This window comes from Nannospalax galili, unplaced genomic scaffold, assembly GCF_000622305.1.
Source record: "Nannospalax galili isolate Female #2095 unplaced genomic scaffold, S.galili_v1.0 scaffold406, whole genome shotgun sequence".
NCBI classification, from domain to species: domain Eukaryota; kingdom Metazoa; phylum Chordata; class Mammalia; order Rodentia; family Spalacidae; genus Nannospalax; species Nannospalax galili.
In genome coordinates, this window is record NW_008357033.1 from 5652232 (window position 1) to 5678719 (window position 26488).

Here is a 26488-nt window from a genome sequence, read left to right on the forward strand (position 1 = left end):
TTCCCATCTCCAGCAGCTCAGCCAAGCATAACACCTGCTACCACGTTACCACTTAATTAATAGCTCCTGAATATATTAATGAATTAGCACAACATGAAACCCTAGAATTGATAGTGTTGGGTCGGAGCCATGGCATGTCAAAGGCACGAGTCCTCTGCTCACTTGTTCACTATTGACTGAGCTCCTCCTCCTGCTCAGGGTTAGTTTAGGGTGGCAGGTTATAGTCTGGGCTACACTGGAGCCATCTAGAGAGTTTTCAAGGATCCTGATTCCCAGACTACACCCCAGGCCAGTTAAATCAAAACCATGTCCAGGGTGGGATCTAGATGACAAAGTTTTGTTGTTGTTGTTGTTTTGATATTTTTTTATTATTTTTATTTTATGTGTATGAGTGTACTGCCTGCATGTATGTAAGTGCACTGTGTCGTGCAGTGCCACAGAGGTCAGAAGAGGGCTTTGGATTCCCCTGGAACTGGAGTTAAGGACAGTTCGTAGCTGCCATGTGGGTGCTGGGAATCAAACCTGGGTCCTCTGCAAGAGCAGTCAGTGCTCTTAATCGCTGAGCCATCTCTCCAGCCCTGATGACAAAGTTTTTTAAACTCTCCCATGTGAGTTCAATAGCAGCCAAGGCTGCAAGCCACTGGGCCAGGTGACAGAGATGCAGATAAATGTCACATCATCCCTGTTCTTGTAAGGACAAAAGCCCACATGACAGAGTCCTAAATTCATCCATTTATTCATTCACTCAGCAGAACAGTGTTAAAAGCCCAAGTAGAGATCTAGAATTCCATTTCCTTAGGGTGGTTAGCCCTAAGGACTCTGACTAGAGTTGTGAGAACAAGACTGAAAATCCAGAGAAAGGAATGCTTAGATTCCTCAGCTCGCTGTTGTCACCTTCTGGGCTTACGTCAGAGCTTGGTAAAGGAGATGGAAAAGCCTCAAAGAAAAGATGGACTTTGTGGACCAGCGAGATGCTCAGCAGCTAAAGGAGCTTGCTGCCAAGACTAATAACTTGAGTTTAATCATGGTGGAAGGAGAGAACTGGCTGTCTCCTGACTGCCACATATATGCCCTGTCATACACACACACACACACAATAAATAAACAAACAAACAAATAAATAAATAAATAGGATTTTTAAAAGATGAGCTTTGGAGCCAGGTGTGGTGCAGACACCTTTACTTGCAGCACTCAGGAGGCAGAGGCAGGCAGATCTCTCTGAGCTTGAGGCCAGCCTGGTCTACATAGTGAGTTCCAGGCCCCTGGTGCTACAGGAAGATCCTGCCTCAAAAAGACCAAAAAAAAAAAAAAAATGATGGGCTTTGTAGGATGAATAGAAATCCATCAGTATCTTCTTCCCTTCCTCTCCCCTTCCTCTTACCATCTTCCTCCCACCCCCTCCAGTGTTAGAGATTAGGGCCTTGCACATGCTTGGCAAGCATTCCGCTACTGAGCTATCCCCAACCCTTTATTATCATTTTGTATGTATACACGAGTGTGAGCATGTGTGTGCAGATGAGCTTACACATGCCCACCTGTGCAGAGGTCAGAGGAAGGTGTCTGGTGTCCTCTGTTGCTCTCCACCTTGTCCCCTTGAGACAGAGTCTCTCACTGAACCTGGAGCTTGCTTTTTTTTTTTGGCTATGCTGACTGGCCAGCAAGTCCCAGTGATCCTCTGTCTCAGTTCCCATACCCCACACCTGACTTTTTACAGGGGTGTTAGGAATCTGAACTCGGGTCCTCATGCATGCAGAACCAGCACTCTTACCACCAAGCCATCTCCCAGCGCAATTAATTACTGTTGTTTGGTTTGGGCTTTTTTTTCAGTACTGGGCTTGAAAATAGGTTCTCATTCATGCTGGGCAAGTACTTCCAACCCTTTTAAAATGTTTTCTTTTGAGACAGCCCCTCACCACATTGCCCAGACCAGCCTTGAACTTGATATCCTCCTGGCTCAGCCTCCTGCATGCTAGGATTACAGATGAGGTGGTTTTGACTACATAGTGGTCAGCACATGAAGGGGACCTCCCAGTAGTAGCTGGAGAAGTTAGAGCTCTTCTTTTACACAGGAGAAAAACAACTGTGCAATGAAGTTTCAACAGAGTTTACCACCATCCAGATAGTGCCTGAAGTGACCGAGGTACATAGATGTGGCAGTAATTAATATTGACTTGCTGCTGTGATTATATTTCGGTCCCTCTGATTACTTCCAGGAGAGTCTAAATTTAGCTCTGGGTGGGTATCTTCTCATACTCGCTAGTCTTTGCTTCCAGAAGGCAGAGGCTTCCTCAGCGTAGCTAGCTAGCACTCAATCACATTGTCTTGTCATCCTGTTCAGTCCTGTGTGAAACACCTGCAGGCGACAAAAAAAACATGCATGGACTTTGGTGGCTATTATTTTTCTAATTACCATGTAATAATTGTGTGTATTTATGGGTAGATATGTATATGTGTGATAATCAGATATGCTAAATAGCAATTCTGGCATCAAGATTTATCATTTATCTGAGGTGGAAAGCACTCAGAATCCTCTCTCTGGCTGTTTGGGAATACTCTACACAACCTTGATAACCACTACCACACTGCCTTGCAAGAGGCCCTGAGCTCTCTCTTCTAACTATGGTGCTGTGCCTGCTGGCCAGTACCTTTCCACCTTCCCTTCTACTCCCTCCTGGCCCTCCCCTCTCCAGACTCTGAGAACCTCCCCATGGCAGACAAGGGTACTGGACTCAGGGAGACAAGAACTTGTGGATTTGATTATTGCTTGGGGGCCACAGTTAACTGGTTTCCAGAGGAATCAGGGGACAAAAGGCCACCTGGCAGAACACTTGCTATAGAGGAAAAGATAAAAATAAGAATCCACATGGCAGCTGCGAACCGTCCTAGACTCCAGTTCCAGGGGAATCCGAAGCCCTCTTCTGACCTCCGCGGCATTGCATGACATGGGTGCACTCACATACATGCAGGCAATACACTCATACACATAAAATAAAAATAATAAATAAAATATTTAAAAAAAGAGTCCTAGGCTCCAGCTAGAACTCCTGGACCCATCTTCAGACCTGGGCCCACTGTAAAAAAATTTTTTTTGGCCTTTTTGAGACAGGGTCTCCCTGTAGCCCCAGCTGGCCTGGAACTCTCTATATAGACCAGACTGGCCTCAAACTCACAGAGATAAGCCTGCCTCTGCCTCCTAAATGCTGGGATGTAATTTTTTTAAACAGTTGCCCTGATAATTTTTTCTCTTTCTATTGATTATTATCTTAACTGTACATGTGCATGAGGTGGAAAGTAACAAAGGGATCTGTGTAGACAATGCATATCAATCAGGTCAGGGCAGGTAATATAAATGATGTCTAAGCTTCTTGATCCATACGCAGTCATTATAAACATGCATGGCATAGTGTGGTATTTCACTGCATGTGGATAATACATGCTGGTCAAATCAGGGCAATCCTTCCTGCTCTGACTGTGTTTAGAGCCTTCAAGCTCCTTTCTTCTAGTGACTCAGAAAGTGGAGAGATGGCTCAGTGGTTAAGAGCCTGACTGCTCTTGCAGAGGACCAGGGCTCAATACTCAGAACCCATGTGGTGACTAACAACCATTCATAACTCAACTTCTAAGGGATCGAAAACCCTGATCTGGCCTCTGTGGGCATTGCACACACATGGTGTACTTACCTGCAGGCAAAACACTCATACATGTAAAACAGAAGTAAAAATAAAAATAAAACGGGCTGGAGAGATGGCTCAGGGGTTAAGAGGACTGACTGCTCTTGCAGATGACCTGGGTTTGATTCCCAGCATCCATATGGCAGCTAGCAACTATCAGTAACTCCAGTTCCAAGGGATCTGATGCCCTTTCTGACCTCCATGCGCATTGCATGACAGAGGTACACCTATCTACTTATATGCAGGCATTACACTCATGCACATAAAATAAAAATAATTAAAAAATGAAAATAAAACACAGCATCGGGGGTACTACATCAGATTTACTGAGCTTTTTAAGTAGAGCCCCAGAAAATTCATGTGTGTACTAAGATATAAAATGCACTGGCCTAAGCCGGGCATCCCAGTACATGTTTGTAATACCAGCACTCAGGAAGTGAAGAGAGGATGAGCAGAAGTTCAAAAATTATCCTGTGCTACATAGTGAGTTTGAGGCCAGACTGGGCTACCTGAGAACTTGTTGAAGAAATAAAAGAATGGTAGGTAGTAGAGAGCAAAGAAAGCATGCAGAACAATCCATGTCTCTGTCCTCAGCTTTCTCCCATGGGAGCAGTCCACAGAACTCTTGTACAGGTCGTGGCCAGCGTGATGGCACCTACGCATCAAGGTACAGGTGCCTCTGTCCGTGCCAGGACCCTGAAGTGGCTCTTCTGTTTTCCTACTCGCCTCCTTTCTCTCTGACCCCTGAGATCACTTTTCTGCTGTCTAATTCTTTAATTTGACATTTTCTTTTTTTCTCTTTTCTTTTCTTTTTTTTTTTTTTTTTCTGTCTTTTGGAAACAGCGTCTCCCTGTAGCCCCATCTGGCCTGGAACTCGCTGTATAGACCAGGACAGCCTTGAACTCACAGAGATCCACCTGCCTCTGCCTCATGAGTGCTGGGATTAAAGGCATGCACCACCACACCCAGCTTAATTTGACATTTTCAAGAATGCTGTATAAATGGAATCATGCAGTAAGCAGCCTTTTGAGACCAGCTTTTTAAAAAAAATTTTTAATTTATTATTTTTATTTTATGTATGGGAGTGTACTGCCTACATGTATGAAAGTGCACCAGTGTCATGCAATTCTGGCAGAGATCCAGAATTGGATCTCTGGATAACTCCCTGGAACTGGAGTTATAGATGGTTGTTAGCCACCATGTGGATGCTGGGAATCAAACCTGGGTCCTCTGTGACAACAGCCAGTGCTCTTAACTGCTGAGCCAGCTTTCCAGCCTGAGATAAGTTTTTCTTAGCAAATGTTCTATAGCTGTGTTCACATGGTTGTGTATATCAATAGTGTCTCTGTCTCTCTCGGTCTCTGTCTCTCTCGGTCTCTCTGTCTCTGTCTCTCTCTGTCTCTCTGTCTCTCTCTGTCTGTCTCTGTCTCTGTCTCTGTCTCTCTCTGTCTCTCTCTCTCTTCTCTCTCTCTCTCTCTCTCTCTCTCTCTCTCTCTCTCTCTCTCTCTCTCTCTCTCTCTCTCTCTCTCTGTCTCTCGGTCCTGGGAATGGAATTCATTCAAGGTTGGAATTTTACCACTGAGCTGAACCCACAGCCCCTAGTTGTTTCCTTTTTTATCTCAGAGCAATATTCTGTGGTATGCATTTGCTACATGTAGTTTACTATTCCCCCATCTGACGATACCCAGTTGTTTACAGTTTGGGACTGTTAAGAGCACAGTGTGGTTCGTACATGAGATTTTGTGTGCTCAGGAGAGCGCATTTTGCCATTCTGACGGGCTTGCAGTACTGTCTCCCTGCACTTTTTATTTGCATTTACCTCCTGGCCAGTGATGTTGGATGCATGTGTGTGTGTGTGTGTGTGTGTGTGTGTGTGTGATCTCTTTAGCTCTTGCTGAAATGTCTCTTTATGTCATGTCCTTGTCTTCTGATTGGATGGTTTGGCCTTTAAGGTTGAATTTTAGGAGTTTGTTTTGGTATGGTTTTGTGAGACAGGCTCTCATGTAACTCAGACTGGCCTTAAACTTACTATGTAGCTAACTTAAACTTCTGAGCCTCCTGCCTCCACCTCCCTAGTGCCAGACTTAAAACTATGTACCACAATGCCCAACTTGAGAGCTCTTTATGTATATTGAATACTAGTCCTTAGGCAGACATGTAGCTTGAAAAGATTTTTCCACTTATCTTTTCATCTTCTTTCGTGTTTGTTTGTTTGTTTTTATGAGGCAGGGTCACACTATATATTCCTGGCTGTTCTGGAACTCGTTATGTAGACCAGGCCTCAAACTCACAGAAATATGCCTGCCTCAGACTCTTGAGTGCTGTGATTAAAAGTGTGTACTATCATACCTGGCTTCTTTTCATCTTTTTCACAGAAAATTTTGCAAAACAAATTCTTTCATTTTGATGAGATCCACTTTGTCATTTTTTTCTCTTTATGGATTCTACTTTGAGTGTCAAGTGTAAGATCTCTTAATCTAGCCCTGGAGCCTAGAGGTTTTCTTTAGTACATTATCCTAAAAGTTTTATAGTTTCATATTTTACATTTTAGTTTCTAAACCATCTTGATTAACTTATTAAATAGAGTATGAGGTTTAGGTCAAGGTTCATGTTGTTTTTGCCCATGGGTTGAGAGTTGCTCAGTACTGTTTGCTAGAAAGACTCTGCCCTTCATCAAAGTGATTTAGCACCTCTGTCATGTTTGAATCTGCTTTCTTGTCTCTGTTCTGCTCCAGTGTTCATGATTCCTCCACCAGCGCCAGAGCTGTGATTGCTGTGTCTGTCTGATGCCTCAAAAGCAGGTGAGCTGATTTCTCCCATTTTATTTTCCTTTTTCAAAATGTTTTCAGTCAAGTCAGTTTTGGTAGCACACACATATAATCCCAACATTCATCATGTGGAGGATCAGGAATTCAGGGTCAGCCTCAACTACATAGCAAGTTTAAGTTCAACTTGAACAAATACACAGGGCCAGCAAGATGGCTTAGTAAGTAAAAGCAACTATCACCAAGATTGACACATACTCACCTCATGGCATACCCATGCCCTCCCACAGTACATAAAATTAAAATTATTAAAATGTTGGGCTGGAGAGATGGCTCAGCAGTTAAGTGCACTGGCTGCTCTTGCAAAGACCCCGGGTCCAATTCCCAGCATTCACATGACAGCTAACAACAGTCCGTAACTCCAGTTCCAGGGGATCGGATGCCCTCTTCTGACCTTGAGCATTGCATGACACGAGTGCACCGACCTACATGCAAGCAATACACTCACTCATACACATAAAATAAAAATAATAAAATATTTTAAAACTACTAAAATTTTTTCATTATTTAGTTCTTTTCTATTTCCACATGAATTTTAAACTAATCTTTTACATTTCCTTTTTATTTTTGGTTTATTATACTTGTATGTCTGTGTATGTATGCACTTGTGTGCAGATGCCCAAGGAGGCCCGAAGAAAACACTGGATTCCCTGGAGCAGGAGAGCTGGGAATCCAGGTCCTCTGCTCTTAACCACTGAGCCACCTCTCCAGCCCTAGAGTACTCTTACCTCTGTGTGTAAGGTTTCTGGCTGCAATTTGTGTGGTGATTACATTAAATCTGAACATCAGTTTAGGGAAACATCTGCCGTGTTGACTCTCCAGGTCCTGAGTGCTGAGTGTCTCCATTCATTTGTACCTTTTTTTCATCATTGGGTGGTAGTTTTCGGCACAAAAGTGTTGTTCGAGTTCTGCGTATGCATTGGTTCTTTTCATTCTTTAAGGATAGACTATAAGATTCTGGACTGGTTTCTTATCTGTTAGCCTCTGATCGATACTGTGCCACTCTCTTCTGTCTCTGTGTTTTCCAGTGAGAAGCCTGGTCACTGTAAGATATTGCTTTCTTAGGCTGCTTCCCACATTTTTTCTCAGAGGTTTATCCTGTCTAAGATTCATTCAGTTCTGGATTCACTAGGTATACTGCATGATGGTTTGAATCTGAAATGTCTCCTGAAGGCTTATATAGTAATTGCTTGTTCCCCAGGTTGTGGCTCTGGAGCCTTTAAGAGATGGAGTTTGGGGGTTGGAGAGATGACTCAGTGGTTAAGAGCACTAGCTGCTTTTGCAGAAGACCGAGGTTTGGTTTCTAGCACCCACATGGCAGGTCACAACCATCCATAACTCCAGTTCCAGGAGATCTATTGCCCTTTTCTGACCTCCACAGGCATTGCACAACATGGGTGCACTAACATACATGCAGGTATAACACTCATACACATAAAGCAAAATAAAAATAATAAAAACAGGGGGCTGGAGAGATGGCTCAGTGGTTAAGAACACTGGCTGTTCTTGCAGAAGACCCGTGTTTGAATCCCAGCACCCACATGGCAGCTAACAACAGCCCGTGGCTCCAGTTCCAGGGGATCCGATGGCCTCTTCTGTCCTCTGTGGCATTGTATGACACGGGTGCACTTACCTACAGGCAGGCAATACACTCATACACATAAAATAAAAATAATAAATAAAATATTTTTAAAATAATAAAAACAAAAAAGAGAGATAGAGCTTGACTGGTAGAAGTAGATTACTAGGGAGTGGGGCTTTGAATGTTATAAATGCCCCCTGGTTCATCCTTATGTGACTAGGCCATGAGTCCCCCTACCATGGAGCAGTTTACAGTGCCCGCCCAGCTCTGATGTACTGAAGTCCCTCTGAAGTCATCAGCCCGAATAAACCTTTCTTTCCATAAGTTGTTTCTGTCAGGTGTTAGGGTACAGTAATGAAAAAAGTAACGAATACTATGTCTTCTGTCCATTTTAGGAAAATCTGGCCATTATTTCTTTCAGTGCTTTCTCATCCTTGCTGTCTTCTCCTTTTAAGATATGATTACATGAATATTAAATCCATTTTATTAGTCCCACAGAGGTCCCTGGGGGGCTTTTTCATTATTTTAAGTTTAGTCTCTTTTTCCTCTAGTGATCAAATTGGGTGATTTCTATTGATTAATCTTGCAGTTGACTCATTCTTTTTATTTGCACTTTGGTTTTTGCTCACTATGGTAGATCAGACTGGCCCTCAGCTTGTGGCATTCCCCTTGCCTCTGGCGCTCTAGTGCTAGGCTTACAGACATGCGCTACCACTCCCAGCTGGTTCACTCACTCTGCTCCTTCCATCCTGCTACTGAACCCAGTCGTGGAGTTTTCATTTCAATTGTTCTTTTATTCTAAAATTTCCATGTGGTTCTTCTGAAACATTTTATGATGATTTTAAAAAATGTTTGTCAGAGTATTCTGAGACCTCTGTACCTTATCATTGTTATCCATTGATTATCTTTTAATTTTTTTAGGATTTTATTTTTATTTTTAATTATGTGTCTATATGTACGTCTATGTGTGGGTTTGTTCATGTGAGGGCAATGGCCACAGAGGCCAGAAGGAGGTGTTGGAGCCCCTGGAGTTGGAGTTATAGATGCTTGTGATCCTCCTGATGTAGGTTTTGGGAACCCAACTCAGGTCTTCTGGAAAATCAGCAAGTGTTTTTTAACTCCTGAGCCATCTCTGCAGCCCCCACATTTTTGTGGGGTTGTTTGTTTGTTTGTTTGTTTGTTTGTTTCAAGAGAGTGCCTCAAGTATTCCAGGCTGGCCTCAAACTACATAGTCAAAAAAGACCTTGAACTTTGGACTGATCTTCCTGCCTCTACCTCTGGAATACTGGGATTTTAGGTATGGTCCACCACACCTGGTTTATGTGGGGAATCAATCCCAGAGCTTCTTGCATGTTGGACAGCACTCAACCAACTGAGCCATATCCCTAATCTATGCCTTTTTTAAAAGACTTGTTTATTTTCATATATATATATATATATATATATATATATATATATGAGTTATATATATATATGAATGTACCACGTGTATATCTGGTGCCTGCAGAGACCATAAGAAGGCATCAGATCCCTGGAACTGGAGTTACAGACAATTGTGAGCCACCTTGTGAGTGCTGGGAACCAAAACTAGGTCCTCTGCAAGAACAGCCAGTGCTTGTAACCACTGAGCCATCTCTCCAGTCCCAGCACATGTGTTTTAAAATGGGATACAGTCTTTCCATTTTGACATGACAAGTGATTTCTGGTGGAAACATGGACATTTTTCTGGATTATTTTAGGGGACATTGGGCCACATTTCAGGCATCTGTTGTGTCTGGAGTCACCTGACCCTGCTTGGGCAGAGGAAGGGAACATGGGGAGGTGCTGCCTCATTACATTTAAGTGGGAGTGAAACTTTGGCTCTCTACTCAGATCCTGCTGACACTAGAGGATGGGGGAGACTCCTCCCCAAGTGCTGCCACTGGAGGGGAGTGTCTCCTTGATGGGCATGAGAGACCTGCTCCCTAGTATCATCTGCAGGGCACTATCATAAAGGGTCTTGGTGGCATTGGTGTAGCCTGAGCAGGGTTGTCTTGGATTCACTGTGCCTTTGCTGGCTAAGAAAGCCATGGGCTTTAGGGTCTTCTATGGGGCTTAGCAGGAATAGAGCCATTAGTATCTGAAAGATTTCTAGTTTTCCAGGCTGCCCCTTTCTGGGTCTTTTGACTAGACACAATAGACTTTGCTTGGGGATTTTCATTCAGTCTGTGCCCTCTGAGTATTCCTAGACTATGCAATCTCAGGTTCGTGTGGCCAGACAAGAGCCCAGAAACTCATCCTGGGATTATTCTCTGACTTCTGAGGCTCATCGTCAGTCTGCCTCGGCCTCTCTGAGACCTGCAGTTCTCCTGAGGCTTATTTTAAGAATAATGTCTAGGGGGTTGGTTGGTCTGTTGTTTGTTTCTGAAATAGAGTCTCACTATGTTGCCCAAGCTAATCTCAAAGTACTGGCCTCAATCAATCTCCCTACCTCAGATTTCCAAGTAACTGGGATACAAGATACCACATCAAGTTGTCCGGGTTTCTAGTTATGCTTAGGAAAGAATAGGAAAAAGTATATCCATACCATCACCAGGAGCAGAAGGTTCATAGTGTTGTGAGAGATTCTGGGAAGGCAGGACTAAGAACTGCTAGCAGGAGCAACATGACCACTCCAGGACAGGAAGAGCTGGGATGGCTTTTCAGAAGTCACCATAACTGTGCATGAGGAGAATATCCTTCAGTAAAGATTTTGTGAATGAATGAGTGAATTACTGAATGAATGTGTGATGGAAAAATGAATGGATGGACAGATAGATGAACAGATAGTGAATGAATATGAGACTGGAACCCACAACCATACTGAGTCCCACTTACCTGGCCCCAGAACAGGAGAGTAGTCCACCAACAGGTGGCACTGAGGACCCCCAGGTGTGAGGACCAGATAGCAGCCTGTGGGTACCAGGTTACTTGGCTGAAGGAGAGACAGTATTGCTGGCACTCATCAGCATTATGCCCACTTCTTTTCTCTTCTTCAACTCCTATTACTGGGGTATCATAAATCATTTCTTTTTCCCAAGCAAAGAACATTCTGGATAACTTTAGTTTTTGAGTGTCTTTCTCAAGGCTTAATCTTCAGGGACTTGGAACAAAAAGAAAACATTCATCTTGTTCTAAAATGATATTTGTGCTCTGGGTCTGGTGTCACACTTACAGTGTCCTTGTCTAATGTTAGCACAGATGTCCATATTTTCAATTCCATGAAGATTTTATTTAAAGCAGTTGTTTGCTTCCCTCTCTTCCAGTGAAAAGGAGGTCTGGGAGTTAAGGAGACTGAAGGTCATTGGAAATCTTAGAAGGTGGGTGTGCTGTGGTACAGCCCTGTCAGTGACAGTATCTCCACTGATACTGGTCTTTTGCTTTTGAGGTCTTGGGGCTGGAACCCAGGGCCCCACATACTAGCAAGTACTCTGTCACTGAGCCTCTTCATCCCCACCTGGGTCTTAGTGTAGGTGCCAAGCTCTATAGGTCTCAAGCCTTGGTTTCTACATCTTTCAAGGGGATGGGTAGTGATTCCTCATGAGTGAGGCCACTAGGAGTGTGAAGATTGAGAGCCAGATTGACACAGGAGTGCATGGGAGGGGGAGACTCACAGACAGTCAAACAAGTAATCTCCTAAACCCTTATACATATGGAATGGGGACTACCTGGGAAGTTCTGGTGACTCAGAAGTTAGCTATAATATCTGTTTCCTTTACCAAGAAATTGTCAGATATAAATGAGGTGTGTATATACACAAAGCACAGAGAGACAGAGAAAGACAGAGCCAGAGAGAGACAGAGAAATGGAGGGGGAGGTGTTTTATTGTTTGATCCAACTCAGGACATCAGAACTGTGCTCTAACCACTGCTCCTGAGATATGTTTTACCTAAGTTTTGGACTGACTACAGCTGTCCTTCCACTAACCTGCTGGCTGGCTGTCATTTAGATGGCACTGAAAGGCTAGAGAGATGGCAGTTAAGAGGAGCCAGGTTCAGTGCCCAACATCCACATAGTGGCTCCTTACTATTCATAACTCCAGTTCCAGGGGATTTGACTCCTTCTGACCTCCATGGGCACAGGACATGCATGTGGTGGATATACATACATGCAAGCAAACACTCAAACACATAAAATTTAATACATACACATACATAAATGGCAATGAGTCTTGGGATTGATCCTATTTTCCAATCCTGGTGCAGGGAAATAGATTTTAAGCCGAGATTCAGAACCCCAGGCAGCCTCTTACTTAAGCATTGAAATTTTCATTTATTTTTCTGTTCTGTTTTGGTTTTTATTTTGAATCTGGGTCTTACTACATAGCCCAAACTGGCCTTGAACTTGCAGTCTTCCTACTTTGGCCTTCCAAGTGCTGGTATTAGAGTTTATGCCACAATGATTGATTTTTTCTAATATTTTAAAAACAACTTTATTGAGGTATAATTTACAGACCATAAAATTCATCCATTCAAAGTGAGTCATGCAATTCATTTACTAAATTTATGGTTCCTCGTTATCAAAGTCCAGCTGCAGCACATACTGTCATTCCCCAGAGATCCCTTCCTGTTCCCACCCCCACTCCAGGCATCCATGAATGAATGTGCTTTCTTCCTCTGATCTGCACATTTGCTGTGGTACATCAGTGCACTGACGGTGCAACCCATGGGTGTGATCATGTGTTAGTGCTATGTTTCTTCTCATTGACTTACACTGTCCCTGGCAGAGGTAGTTACGTCAGGATGATACAGTCACCAGATGCCATTGGGGTTCCTGGGCTGCTGTGAATAACACTGTGAGTGTTTACACGTCTGTTTCCTGTGGACATGGTTTTGTTTCTTTGGAATGTGTATGTATCTAGGCATGTGATGATGGGCCACATGGTAACCGTGTTTAGCCATCTGAGGAACTTCTGGGCTGTTCCATTTCCTATTTCCACAGACCTGTAAGGGCTCTAACTCCTTTGTATACTTGCCAGTACTTATTACTATTCTTCTTTCTTAATTATTAATCTTCCTAGTAGAAATGAGATGACATGTGATTGTGGTTTTGATTTCCCTAGTGACAGATCTCATGGAGAATGTTTTCATGTAGTTATGTCATTTCCTATCTTTTAGGTGAAATGCTTATTCAGACCCCTTTGCTGGTTTTTAAATTGGATTATTTCTTGTCTTCTTATGATTATGTTAGAAGAATGATTTTGTAGCTCTGTGTCTCTTCCTGATCAGGTCACATTTTGAGAAGACTTCGGCAGGTGATTTCATCATTGCACAAACAACAAAGAGTACATTACCCAAAGTGGTCAGTGCAGCCACTTGGCGATGCACTCCTAGGAAACAGTCATGCATGCCACTGTGCCTTGCAGGCCAAAACACTGTGAGACATGACAGTATTCTGGCCAAATACAGGACTTACATATTTTCTCCCATTCTGCAACTTGTCAAATTTCTTAGTAGCTTTTGATGCACAAGAGTTTCCTGTTTGCTTATTTAAGACAGGATCTCCCTGTGTTTCCAAGGCTGGCCTATCACTTACTATGTAGGCCAGGCTGGTCTTGAACTTGTGGTGATTCTCCTGCCTTAGTCTCACAAATGCTGGGACCAAGCACCATGATGGGCTTCCATGTTAATGAAGTCCAGCTTACCAGTTTTCCTTTCTGGCTTGTGCCATTAGTGCTGCACCTAAGAAATCTTTGTAGAACTCAAAGCCACACATGCTAGCTGTGTACATAGAGGATGCCAGAAATTTTCAGTTGGTTGTGCATGAAGTGAGGGCGGGGTCTAAACTCTTGTACACTCATATGCATCATTCCAGTGTGTCAGGCCCTGGCCTCTGTCTGCTGCCTTTCTGTGTCCCCTCTCAGACTCTAGTGCACTGCCACTTTAGTTCATGACCAACAGACTGGCTGTCCAGGTCCTAGAAGAGAAAAACCAAAATCAGACGACAACTAGGGGTCAATCACTTGTCTAGGGGTCAGTGTGACATATAATACTCTGGCTGTCAGGGACCAGCCCTAGGTGGGATGATGACTCTCAGAGAAGGAGGCTTGGGGGTCTCTGTGAATCTCCCTAGATGCATCTGATTTGGGGGCTGTCACCACTCCAGTGAGTGCCCACAGGTCATCCCCCCAAGTTTGTTTTCCTCTCCCAATAGAGTGTTCAAGAAAAACAAATGAAAATATTGAATAAATGACACCATAGAAAAAGTAAAAGATTTCATGTAGAAATCCAGATTTTATGCTCTGATTTCAAAATCTGCAGATCCACCTCCAGCAGGTGTCGTCTTGTGAGTGCAGCTGTCCATAGAACACAGGAGGGGCCCAGGCTGCCCCAGTCCCCACCACTCCCTACTGCTGGCCTCCTTGGTGTTTTCTCCCAGACACTACAGACATTAGCATGTGGACCTGCTCCTCAGATCCAGAGAACCTCCACTTATGCTCAAGGTCACCTGCTCCCCAGATCCCCAAGGTCCTCCACTTGCACTCAAGGTCACCTACTCCCCAGAGCCCCAAGGGCCTCCACCCACACTCAGGGTTGCCTGCCAAGCATCTTCCCCTGAAGCTGAGCCTGCAGGAGCTCAGAGGGCACCCTGCTGCTGGCAGTCTGTTCTGTGAACACAGAAGGTGACATTGCCAAGCCTCAGGGATTTGCAGAAACTATGCCCTCCCCAGACCTGAGGAAGCTGTGCTGTCCTTGGCATACCCTCAAGTATGGTGCCTTTTTCTTGGAATTAGAGCCAAGATATTAACATTTTTACTTATTTTACCAGAAGAATCATCAACGCAAGTGAAGAGAGGGCAGAGCCAACTGAAAGGGGGAGCAGTTTAGAATCAGCCACAAAGAATTCCAAACTCTCCTCATTAAAGAAAATAAAATTCGGGGCTGGAGAGATGGTGCAGGGGTTAGAAGCACTGACTGCTTTTGCAGAGGATCTGGGTTCAGTTACCAGCACCCACATGGGTGCTAACAACTGACGGTGGCTAACAACCATCGGTAACTCCAGTTTCAGGGAATCCAATGCCCTCTTCTGACCTCTGTGGGCATTGCACTACTCAGGTGCACTTACACACATGCAGGCAATACACTGCTACATATTAAATAAAAATAATTAAAAAAATAAAACTATAGAAACATTGTTTAAATCTACTTTATTATGTTTTTTAAATGAATGTGGTTAATTAATTTTTATTTTCCCCATTATTAAAGTAAGACAAATCTCATCATTGACATCTTGGGAAATACTGAAGATAATGTTATCCACAAATTGGAGGAAGGACCATTAGTGCAGCAGAGGTTTACCCTCGCTCTGACTCTGACAGTAGAATTGGCACCATCCTGTATAAGTAGTAGCTCGCAAATTCAATTTCATCCTGAGAATCTTCTCACATCATTACAGTGCTCTTAGGTATGCATGTCATTCTGTGATGTCCTGTACTGTAGAGCCCCCACTGTATTAGTCCACTCTCTGTTATTTTAACAAAATACCGAAGGTGGGATAACCGTAAAGGGAAAAGGTTGGTTCGGCTCAGAATTTAGATGGCTGAAAGGCCAAAGGTTGGTGGAGGCAACTTGGAAGCACATGTGAAAGAGAAATGCCACACTGTTAAACAGGAAGCCAGGACCAGGCTCCAGCTTCTGTGCCGACTTGCTCTTTCAGGACTTCAGTGTACCAGGAGAGCTACCTTAATCCCCACTAAGGGCAGCTACCCAGTGACTGAAGGCCCCACTAGGCTCTTCCTTTTAAAGGTCCCGCTACCTCTTATCTCCTCATGGGCAACCAAGCCCCTGACATAGGTTTTGTGGGACTCACTCAAGCCACATGTGAACCACAGCTCTGCATTCTGTGTACTCACCACATTTTGGAGTCTTTCCTGGGACAGATAATGTTGCAGTGAGTAGCTCTGAGCTCATGGTTAGTTGCTTTTGTTTTGTCTTAAAGATTTATTTTTATTTTGCATGTATGTGTGTTGTGCATGCATGTATGTAAGTGTACCACATACATGCAATGCCAGAGAAGACAAGAAGGAGGTATTGGATCCCCTGGAATTTGATTTACAGATAGCTGTGAGCTACCACGTAGGTCCTGGGAATTGAGCCTGGGTCCTCTGCAAGAGCAGCCAGTGCTCTTAACCATCTGTCCACTCCACCCCCTTTTTTTCACAGATTTATCTTTTTATTTTTAGTTATGTGTGTGTGTGTGTGTGTGTGTGTGTGTGTGTGTGTGTGTGTGTGTGTACAGGTGAGTACAGTACTCATGGATGCCAGAAGAGGGCATTGTATCCCCTTGGGCTAGAGTTACAAGTAGTTGTGAATGGCCTGATGTGAGTCTTGGGAACCAAACTCAGGTCCTCTACAAGAGCTGAGTTAAGAGCTACATGCTGATGTACTCTTAACTGCTGAATCATCTCTTCAGCCTTTGGTTTTTTTTTTTTTTTTTTTTTTTTTTTTTTGAGGAAGGATCTTGTGTATTAGCCAAAGCTGACCTTGAACTCCTGTCTCTACCTCCAGGTGTTGAGATTACTTAACTGAAACCTATATCTTTATTCATGTTTATGACTTCCATAAAAGAAAATACTAACTCTAAAGTTTCCAGGGAAGACTTGAAAAGTTGACCAAAAAGTATGGAATCATCTTCATTGATAAGATAAATCGTATCTAAAGTTCATATTGGTGGTGGTGTACATCTTTAATCCCAGCACTCAGAAGGCAGAGGCAGGCAGAACTCTGTGAGTTCAAGGCTAGCCTGGTCTATATAGAGTTCCAGGCCAACCAGGACTATGCATCAAGGCCTGTCTCAAAAAAGTCAATGCAGAAAGTTGCAAGATACACTTCCAGTTATTATACCCAGTTCTAGAGGAGCCTGGGAAATGTAATATCTGCTCCAGGCAGCCAATGGACTCAGCTAAAAAGCAGTGTTCTTAAACATCTGAAGAGACTACCCATAGTTTATCTTATAGTGCAAACAGAGAAGACAAGGATGGTTTTCTTTAGCCAAGCATTGTGGCATAAGCCTGTAATCCCAGCATTTAGGAGACTGAGGCAGGACAACTGATTATAAATTGAGGTCCAATTTATAATCTGGTTGGTTCCAGGCCAACCAGAGCTACATACCAAGATCTTGTCTCAAAAAAACAAAACAACAAGAAAAGGTAATGCCTTTTAGCTAGATGGGTCCAGATGTGCCTGTTGATGTCACTCACCAAGAAATTGAACGATATAATTGCAACAATTGAGCACCTTCTGTATGCCAGGCACTATACTAGGTACCTTGGTTGCTGCATCTAAAACCAACATCTTCAGGTCTTACTTAGGTAAACAATTACCATTGAGAAAGATGAGAGATCATGAAGGGGAGCTTAGCTCTTTCAAGGTAACTCCTTGCATTGCTAGATAAGATCTGTCTTGAGAAAGACCTACTTTGGGGACTGGATATGTGGCTCAGTTGGTAGAGCATTGGCCTAGCTTGCACAGAGCCCTGGATTCTATACCCAGCACCCACATAAAACTGGGCTTGGTGGCCCATACCTGTAATCCTAGCACTCAGGAAGCAGAGGTAGGAAGATCAGAAGTTCAAAGTAATTTTCAGCTATATAGAGAGTTGGAGTTTGAGGCTAATCTGGGTTATCTGAAACCCAGTCTCAAAAATCAAAACACAAAGCAAGAAAGCCCCACGTTACTAAGAGCTGCATGTTTTATTCTCCACTGGTAACAGATGGCTGGTGAAGCACTGGGCACTTATCTTCAGTTGGATTAATTATTCTGTCCCCTGGGGGATATTGATGCGTGGGTGTCACACTGCTGCTGATGTCCAGTGCATAGATGCTAGGATGCTCCTCTACAGACAAGCCTCCCACCTCCAGAGAGTGACACATCCCCAAATGCCAGCAGCGCCCAGATGAGAAACCTCAAGTTAGACAGGCCTAGACTAGAATCTTGGCTCAGCAACTACTTCCTAGCTGTGTAACTTTGAGTAAGTTGCTTTGCATCTCTGAGCTGCAGCCGCCTTGGGGATCATGAGTTCCCCCAAGTAACTGCTGTATGAGAAGCACTGGGCTTGGCATGTGGTGTCTTCTGTGCCCTGCTCTGCATTCCAGAATTCAGAAAGAATGTGACCTGGGGCTTATTACTTGGTACTTGAACCAGATTAGATTGTACTGTTTATAATCACTCTAGTTACAGAACCTACTCATGCTAATGGCTTTGGTATGAATCCACCACTTTAATTCCAGAGGATGCTGGTCCACTGGAGCCTGTTAGAAAGAAGGGCCTTTGACTGAACCCTCATTGCCTCAGCTTCACACAGACCCCACTATGAGTTTCAGAGCTCAACCTCCCTAGGGAGGCAGGGGCGGGGAAGAGAGGGAGGGAGGGAGAGAGAGAGAACATTTTCAAGTGAAGAGGCCATACCACAGCTCTAGTTTGCTCAGTCCCTCGAAGACTGGGGAGTATGAGACTGTATGTGGTCTGTGCCTACATGTCCCCCACCTCTATGCAGTCCCTGTGGGCTATGAGGCCGGATAGGGTCTGTGCCCTGCATTTCCCCGCCCCTATGTAGTCCCCTGTGGGCTGTGAGGCCGATGTAAGTCTGTGCCGTGTGTCCCCTACCTTCTCACCACAGCTCCTGGGCCTTCTTTTGGAAACTGTTTATGGAGCTGTACTTCAAACTGTGGATTCCCGAGGGAGAAACACATTTGTTCACTATTTCCTGGCTAGAACCTGTGGAGGGATGGTTGGAGCAGGGTAGCTTTTGAACCCTGACCTTACAGCTGCATAGGGCCCTACTCAGAAGGGTCTCCAGATGCTGGAATGCTATGGAGCCATCCTTACCAATTTCCTTATCACTTCAACACTTCATTCAAGGTTGTGAGTGAGGCTCACTGGTCGAGTGCCTGCCTGGCACCAAGAAGCCCTTGGGTTTGATCACCAAGACTGAAGTTTGTTTTTTTTTTTCTTTGTTTTTTTCAATTCATGGGCCATCAACAAATTAACAGGTCCTAGGTGGGGCATGAAATGAGGGCAATCCTTTTCCATGGACCTCTGCTGTCTTCCTCATGTGTTTGTAGGCTCCAGGTCTGGCCCATGGATCCCTGAGTCCTCTCCTTCTTCCCAGGAAGTCCCCAGCATCCCTCAGGCTGGTCCCTAAGCCTTCCCCTCCTTCCTTAGCGCCCTGCCTTTCTCAGGCCAGTGCTGCTTCTGTTTGCTGCCTTCCCTGTGTGGCTAGCTTTCCCTAGGCTCAGCGCCAGCTCATAGCATTCCCCAAGGCTTTCTCTCTTCCACAGAACCCCAGGCATTCCTTAGGCCCAACCGTGAGAGCTGAGCACAGGGGCTTTTCCTGCAGCCACCTCCCAATGGTTCCCTTTCCTGCACTGCCCCTCCCAACAGGTACCTTCCCTACAGCCCCTTCCTGTTCTAGTTTGCTTCTTTATTGTTGGAATCAACACCATGGCCAAAAGCAGCTTATGGGAGGAAGGGTTTATTTCATCTTATAGCTTGAAGCAGAGACCATGGAGGAACACTGCTTACTGGCTTGCTCCCCCTGGCTTGCTCAATTACATTTCTTATACAGCACAGGCCCACCTGCCCAGAGGTTGCACTGCCCACAGTGATCTGGGCCCTCCTTCATCAAGTAGCAATTTTTAAAATGCCCCCTTGAGAGTGGAGAGATGGCTCAGCAGTTAAGAGCATTTGCTCAAGGACCCAGGTTCAGTTCCCAGCACCCACATCAGACAGCTCATAACTCCAGTTCCTGGGGATCTGACTCCTTCTGGCCTCTATGGCACCTGCACTCACATGCATTCACATGCACATACCCACACAGAAACACACATACATATACACATAATTAAAAACTAAGTCTTAAAAAAAGAAAAAAAAATGCCCCCACAGATATACCCAAAGGTCATTCTGATGGAGGAAATTCCTCAGTAAGATTCTCTAGGTTTGTATCAAATTGATAAAAACTAACCAGCATACCTGTCAGCAACTGCCCTTCAAATAAGCTTTTTCCCAATACTTCCCCTCCCAATAGCCCCCCTCCTGAACCTGTAGCTTTGTGGGACAAAGCAGTCTTCTTCCTCTGAGGTCAGATCAGTGGGACAAAAAGCAGCCTCACAGAAGCCAATACTTGCAGAATGAAGAAGCTCTGAGCTGAGGTGCCTCATAGCATCCTGTCTCCCCTGTGTGTGTTTGTATTATTTATTCTTGTTAGTACTGTGGATAGAAAACCAGGGTTTTGCACATGCATGCCAGGCAAGTGTTCTGCCACTGAGCCATACACTGCCTCCCTATTCACTCGTTCATTTAGCAGTTATTTTAGTTTCTATTCCTGTTGCTGTGATAAAATACCATGACATACACAGCTTAAGAGAGAAGTGATGTATCAGTTTGTGGTTGTGGTCCAGCATGGTGGAGAAGTCAGAGTTGCAAGAACTTGAAGCAGCTGGTCACATTGCATCCATCATCAAGAAGCAGAGAGCAGTGAATGAATGAGCGCATGCTCAACTCACTTCCTCGATTTTATAGAGCCCAGGATCCCCTGCCAAGGAAATAGTGCCACTCACAGTTAAGGTGGGTCTTCCCATATCAGTTAACCTAATCAAGATAATCCCTCAAAGTCATGCCCAGAAGCCAGTCTCTCTGGTGATTCTAGATTCTGTCATTCTAACACTAGCTCTCATACTCATTTATTGGTTCGGGGAGTTTGTTTTTATTTGTTTTGGTAGTGGGGTTAGAACCCAAGGCTTCATATATGCTAATCATGGGCAAAAACCCAGGGTTTCATATATGCTAGTCATGGGCTAGAACCCAGAGCTTCATACATGCTAGTTATGGGCTAGAACCCAGGGCTTCATATATGCTAATCATGGGCTAGAACCCGGGGCTCCATATATGCTAATCATGAGCTAGAACCTGGGGCTTCATATATGTTAATCATGAGCTAGACCCGGGGCTTCATATATGCTAATCATGGGCTAGAACCCAGGGCTCCATATATGCTAATTATGAGCTAGAACCTGGGGCTTCATATATGTTAATCATGAGCTAGAACCCGGGGCTTCATATATGCTAATCATGGGCTAGAACCAAGGGCTTCACATATGCTAAGTAAGGGCTAGAACCCAGGGTTTCATATATGCTAAGCATGGACTAGAACCCAGGGCTTCACATATGCTAATCATGGACTAGAACCCAGGGCTCCATATATATGCTAATCATGGGCTAGAACCTGGGGCTTCATATATGTTAATCATGAGCTGGACCCGGGGCTTCGTATATGCTAAGCATGGGCTAGAACCCAGGGCTTCATATATGCTAATTATGAGCTAGAACCTGGGGCTTCATATATGTTAATCATGAGCTAGAACCTGGGGCTTCATATATGTTAATCATGAGCTAGAACCCAGGGCTTTATATGTGCTAATCATGAGCTAGAACCCAGGGCTTCACATATGCTAAGCATGGACTAGAACCCAGGGCTTCACATATGCTAATCATGGACTAGAACTCAGGGCTTCATATATGCTAAGCATGGGCTAGAACCCAGGGCTTCATATATGCTAATCATGGACTAGAACCCAGGGCTCCATATATGCTAAGCATGGGCTCTGCACTTTTGCTTTCATCTTTGCATAAAATACATATCATAGGCATGAAGGTGAGGATGGGATGAAGAATAGAGCATACATAAACCAGACATGATGGCACACACCTTAATCCTCAGGAGTCAGGAAATAGAAGCAGGAGGGTCAGCAGTTCAAGGTCATCCTCAGCTACATAGAGTTCAAGGCCAGCTTGGGCTATATAAGACCTTGGGTTTTTTTTAAAGAATTGAGTACACAGTGAGTAAACATTCTGAAGCTCATTGGTAGCTCATACCCATTATTCCAGTGCAGACTGCTGCAAGTTAAAGGCCGGCTTGGTCTACATGGCGAATTCTGTGCCAGTCTGGGCTGCCAACTGAGACCTTGTCTTCAAAACACAGACTGACAAAAACAGACAAACAAACATTCTGTTTGTGGTGCTGGGCTGGAAGCCAGGGCTGCACAGACACTAACCATACACTCTGCCACTGAGCCCCAGCCCCAGCCCGAGGACCTTGCTTCTCAGGGATATGCTAGATTGATCCCATGGTTTCTGCACCTCGGATATGTCCCCTTTTGATCTCTGTCAGTCAGGGATGCCTGCATCTCCAAGTCAATATTCCCTGGACGGAGTCTTAAAGCAAAGGAAATGGTAAATTACTCCCCATGCTAACAAGCATGCAGGAAGAAGACCACAGTGACAGGACTCAGAGCCAGAATCTCCAAGATTTTCTTGGCATTTTCCAGACAGGCCCCCATAGTGCTGCCATACGTGAACATCCTTTCTCTCAGGAAGAGGAAGGTGAGTGGGAAAGGATAATTTTCCTTGGTTTGCAACTTTGTCACAGAGGAAGAATGCTTCTTGAACCCTGCTTCTTTCTGCCCACAGTTGTGTCTTGTGGCCTCTCTGAGACCACGTGCAGCTCAGATCAGTCAGGACATATCCAAAATGAGGTTTACACAAAGTACTGAGTTGCCTTGTTCTGGTTGAACTCTCTTACTAGAATATAGATTCCATAAGATCTGAGTTTTTGTCTGTCTCATAACACTGTTATATCTCCAACATCCAGAATAATGCCAGAAATTCATTAAGTAGTCACTGACTGACTGAATGGGTGAAGACTGAAGAAAGTCATGAGCGAGTGCATGGGTACCAGTCTGACAGACATGATGCTCCTAGGTGACCTCTCATCACTGAGTCTTTGACCTTGATCCTGTGTCTTTTCTCTCAGGGAGGGAGCTGTTGCTGGAGCCTGCCCTTGTGCTGATGAGCCTTCCCAACTCTTCTTCTGTCTTAGAAGACAAGATGTGTGAGGGGAACAGGACCACTATGGCCAACACCCAGCTGCTGCCCCTGGTGGTGGTCCTGAGTACCATCTCCCTGGTGACGGTGGGCCTCAACCTGCTGGTGCTGTACGCCGTCCGCAGCGAGAGGAAGCTACACACTGTGGGGAACCTATACATCGTTAGCCTCTCTGTGGCAGACCTGATTGTGGGCGCCGTTGTCATGCCCATGAACATCCTCTATCTTCTCATGGCCAAGTGGTCCCTGGGCCGCCCTCTCTGCCTCTTCTGGCTCTCCATGGACTATGTGGCCAGCACAGCATCCATTTTCAGTGTCTTCATCTTGTGCATTGATCGCTACCGCTCTGTTCAGCAGCCTCTCCGGTACCTGAGATATCGCACCAAGACCCGAGCATCAGCCACCATCCTGGGAGCCTGGTTTCTCTCCTTCTTGTGGGTTATTCCCATTCTAGGCTGGCATCACTTCATATCCAAGGCCCCGGAGCCCCCAAAAGACAAGTGTGAGACAGACTTCTACAACGTCACTTGGTTCAAGATCATGACTGCCATCATCAACTTCTATCTGCCCACCTTGCTCATGCTTTGGTTCTACATTAAGATCTACAAGGCTGTACGGAGACACTGTCAGCACCGCCAGCTCACTAATGGGTCCCTCCCTTCTTTCTTGGAAATCAAGCTGAGGTCAGAGAATGTAAAGGATGTCAAGAAATCTGGGAAGGAGTCTCCTTGGGGAGGTCTGAAAAGGCCATCCAGAGACACCGGAGGTGGATCTGATCTGAAGTCACCCTCTGAAGACCCCAAGGAGATACACTCTCCAACTATCTTTAGTCAAGAGGAGAGTGGGGACACAGCCACATTCCACTGCTTCCAGCTTGACATCAGGCAGACACAGACTGTGACTGAAGGAGGTAGCAGAGGCTCAGAGGCTAATGACCAGGTCCTGAGCCAGGTCAAGACAGATGAGCGGAGACTAAACACATGTCGGATCAATGAGACATCAGAGGATCAGATACTGGTAGATCGACAGTCCTTCTCCCGGACCACAGACTCCGACACCAGTACAGAGCCAGGGCTGGGCAGAGGCAAACTGAGAAGTGGGTCCAATAGTGGTCTAGATTACATCAAGATCACCTGGAAGAGGCTCCGATCGCATTCCAGACAGTATGTGTCTGGGCTGCACCTGAACCGGGAGCGGAAGGCGGCCAAACAGTTGGGTTTCATCATGGCAGCCTTCATTCTCTGCTGGATCCCCTACTTCATCTTCTTCATGGTCATTGCCTTCTGCAAGAGCTGCTGCAGCGAGCCTGTGCACATGTTCACCATCTGGCTCGGTTACATCAACTCCACACTAAACCCCCTCATCTACCCCCTGTGCAACGAGAACTTCAAAAAGACATTCAAGAAAATTTTGCACATTCGCTCCTAAGGGCACAATGAAGGGATGACACAGCATATGGACAGTGTCTGATGTCCAAAAAGGAGTCAGAGGAAGAAAGCCTGGGCATCCCTAGGGTCCAGGGCTTTCAGGAATGGAATCTAAGGTCTTAGGAGCTGGGCAGTACAGAAGAGTTCTTAGAGCTATCAGAAGAACAGCAGGTGGCAGTGGTTGGTAGAAAGATTGAACTCAGGGTAGAGAGCAGGTATTTCCAAGAGGAGACCTGGGTAGCGCTCCCCCTCCCCCCGCACCTCCCCTCCCCCAGGGAATATGAAAGTCCCAGACACTCCCTGGAATTCAAACTTCCTGACTGGACGTGATTGGTAACTGAAGAGAGGTGTGGCTAGAGCTTTACTGGAGGATTAGACTGGACTCTCAGAGACTTCCTGCAACAGAGTTGTGTGACTGAAGACACCCATGCAGATGCCACCCCTTCCAGGGGTCACCTGGACAGGCATGGGAGCTATTCCATTGTGACCGCCACTTCTCAGAACACTGCCCTGTTGAGCCTCTTACAGCTTTCTCCAGAGCCACCCTGGAAACTGCCTTATTATTTTTCCCTCACCTGTGGCTTAGAGTTGATAGTAAATTAGGCAGCTTGCTAGTCTATCACTTCCAACCCCTATTTCCTCTTGGCTCTTAAAAAACATAACAAAAGCTGCCCTCAAACATAAGAAGAAGGAAATGTCTTGAATACGAGCAAGAAAGCCCTGTTTCTAAGGCTACCCCAGGGGGTCTCACTGAAGTCCCCTGACACAACAGGAAGGCAGCATTGGTGGTTCCGGTCTGCAGAGGGACAAACTGAGATGCAGCGAGAGGTGCTCAAGGTCACATAGATACTTAGGTGGGAAAATTGAGATGAAACTCTGTGTGGTGCAGCTCACTGTCACCCATTTTCTCCAAAAGGTAAAAGTTGCATCCTGTCAAGTACAATATTCCCAAGAGAGGTGACCATCTCCAGAGTACTAGAACAGCTGACATGGAGCACATGTGTGGCCCAGAAGGAGATCCTTTGAGGGACAGTGTAGGTTCCTATCTGAGAGATCATGTGCTTTCTAGTCACACATGCTAAGTGCTCTGAGTACAGGCCCAGGAGCATCCAGTTTTATTTGTGCTGCAATGTGGTTGTGATTTATACTTTAAAATGTAATGTTAAACCTTATGTGTTGCAAATGGGAATTCCTGTAAAAGCTGGTCTTTTGTGTCTTGTGTTCCTATTTGCATGATCTGTCCAAATAAGATATTTTTGCCTACTTAAAATATGAAATTTGAAAGGATACCTTTATATGGTTGCTTTATTTCTACCTTTCTGAGTCTCATGGGCTGAGGAAATGTGTTGAAATAGAATTCCAACAGAGGGTTTCTGGTCACATTTGTACATGTCAAAAAGAACACTCCGCCTTGCATCCTGGAACATTGTAATCAGGGAGCTTAGGGACTTTACTCCTGGTTTCAGAAGCTGCATCTGGTCTGTTTCCAGCTTAGAAACCATTTTCCAGAAGCCTGGAGAAACCTAGGATTGAGCTCCTCCCCACAGTGCCTCAGGACCAAAGACCACTTAACAAGACCACTCCACACAGACAAGTGGCTGAGTGCCATTGTACACAGGGGTGAACAGTGCGGACAGCCAGTGCAGAGACATGGTTCTGAGCTTCAACTTTGGGTCAAACAGTTCTGGATTTGGGTCTAACAAGGACAAGAAGGGATCAGTAAATCTAAGTTGTCAGAATCTAAGGAATGAGGTGTGAGAGTGATGATGTGCAGGGTCTCCAATGTTTCTGCTACACAGGGGTCTTTCGTATGAACTTTAAAACTAGAAAAGGCCAGGTGTGGCAACAAGGGCCTGTCATCCCAGCGCTGTCATTCCAGCACTGGGGAGGCTGAGACAGGAGAATCCCTGGCACTTGGTGGCCAGCTAATCTAGCTGAATAAGTGAGCTTCAGATTCAGCAAGAAACCTTGCCTCAAAAAATAAGGTTGAGAAGGATAGAGGAAGATACCTGACATTGACCTCTGGCCTCAATCCTACGGGCTTACAGGTATATGTACAAACACACATGTATATACACAAAAA

General features: G+C 45.0%; 1 protein-coding gene across 9 annotated transcripts in view; it reads left to right on the forward strand.

The window, feature by feature from the left end:
• Hrh1 (histamine receptor H1) overlaps positions 1 to 25687 on the forward strand; it is a 185321-nt gene extending 159634 nt beyond the window's left edge. For 6 of the 9 annotated variants that reach the window (XM_029557087.1, XM_029557091.1, XM_029557090.1 and 3 more), the window contains 2 exons: positions 6407 to 6472; positions 22908 to 25687. In XM_029557087.1, the coding sequence (XP_029412947.1) occupies positions 22943 to 24406 (1464 nt within the window). In that variant the 5' untranslated portion in view covers positions 6407 to 6472; positions 22908 to 22942 and the 3' untranslated portion in view covers positions 24407 to 25687. The remainder of the gene's footprint in view (positions 1 to 6406; positions 6473 to 22907) is intronic. The other 3 variants (XM_017794822.2, XM_029557092.1, XM_017794823.2) reach the window with 1 other exon arrangement.
• The last annotated feature ends 801 nt before the right edge of the window (positions 25688 to 26488 follow it).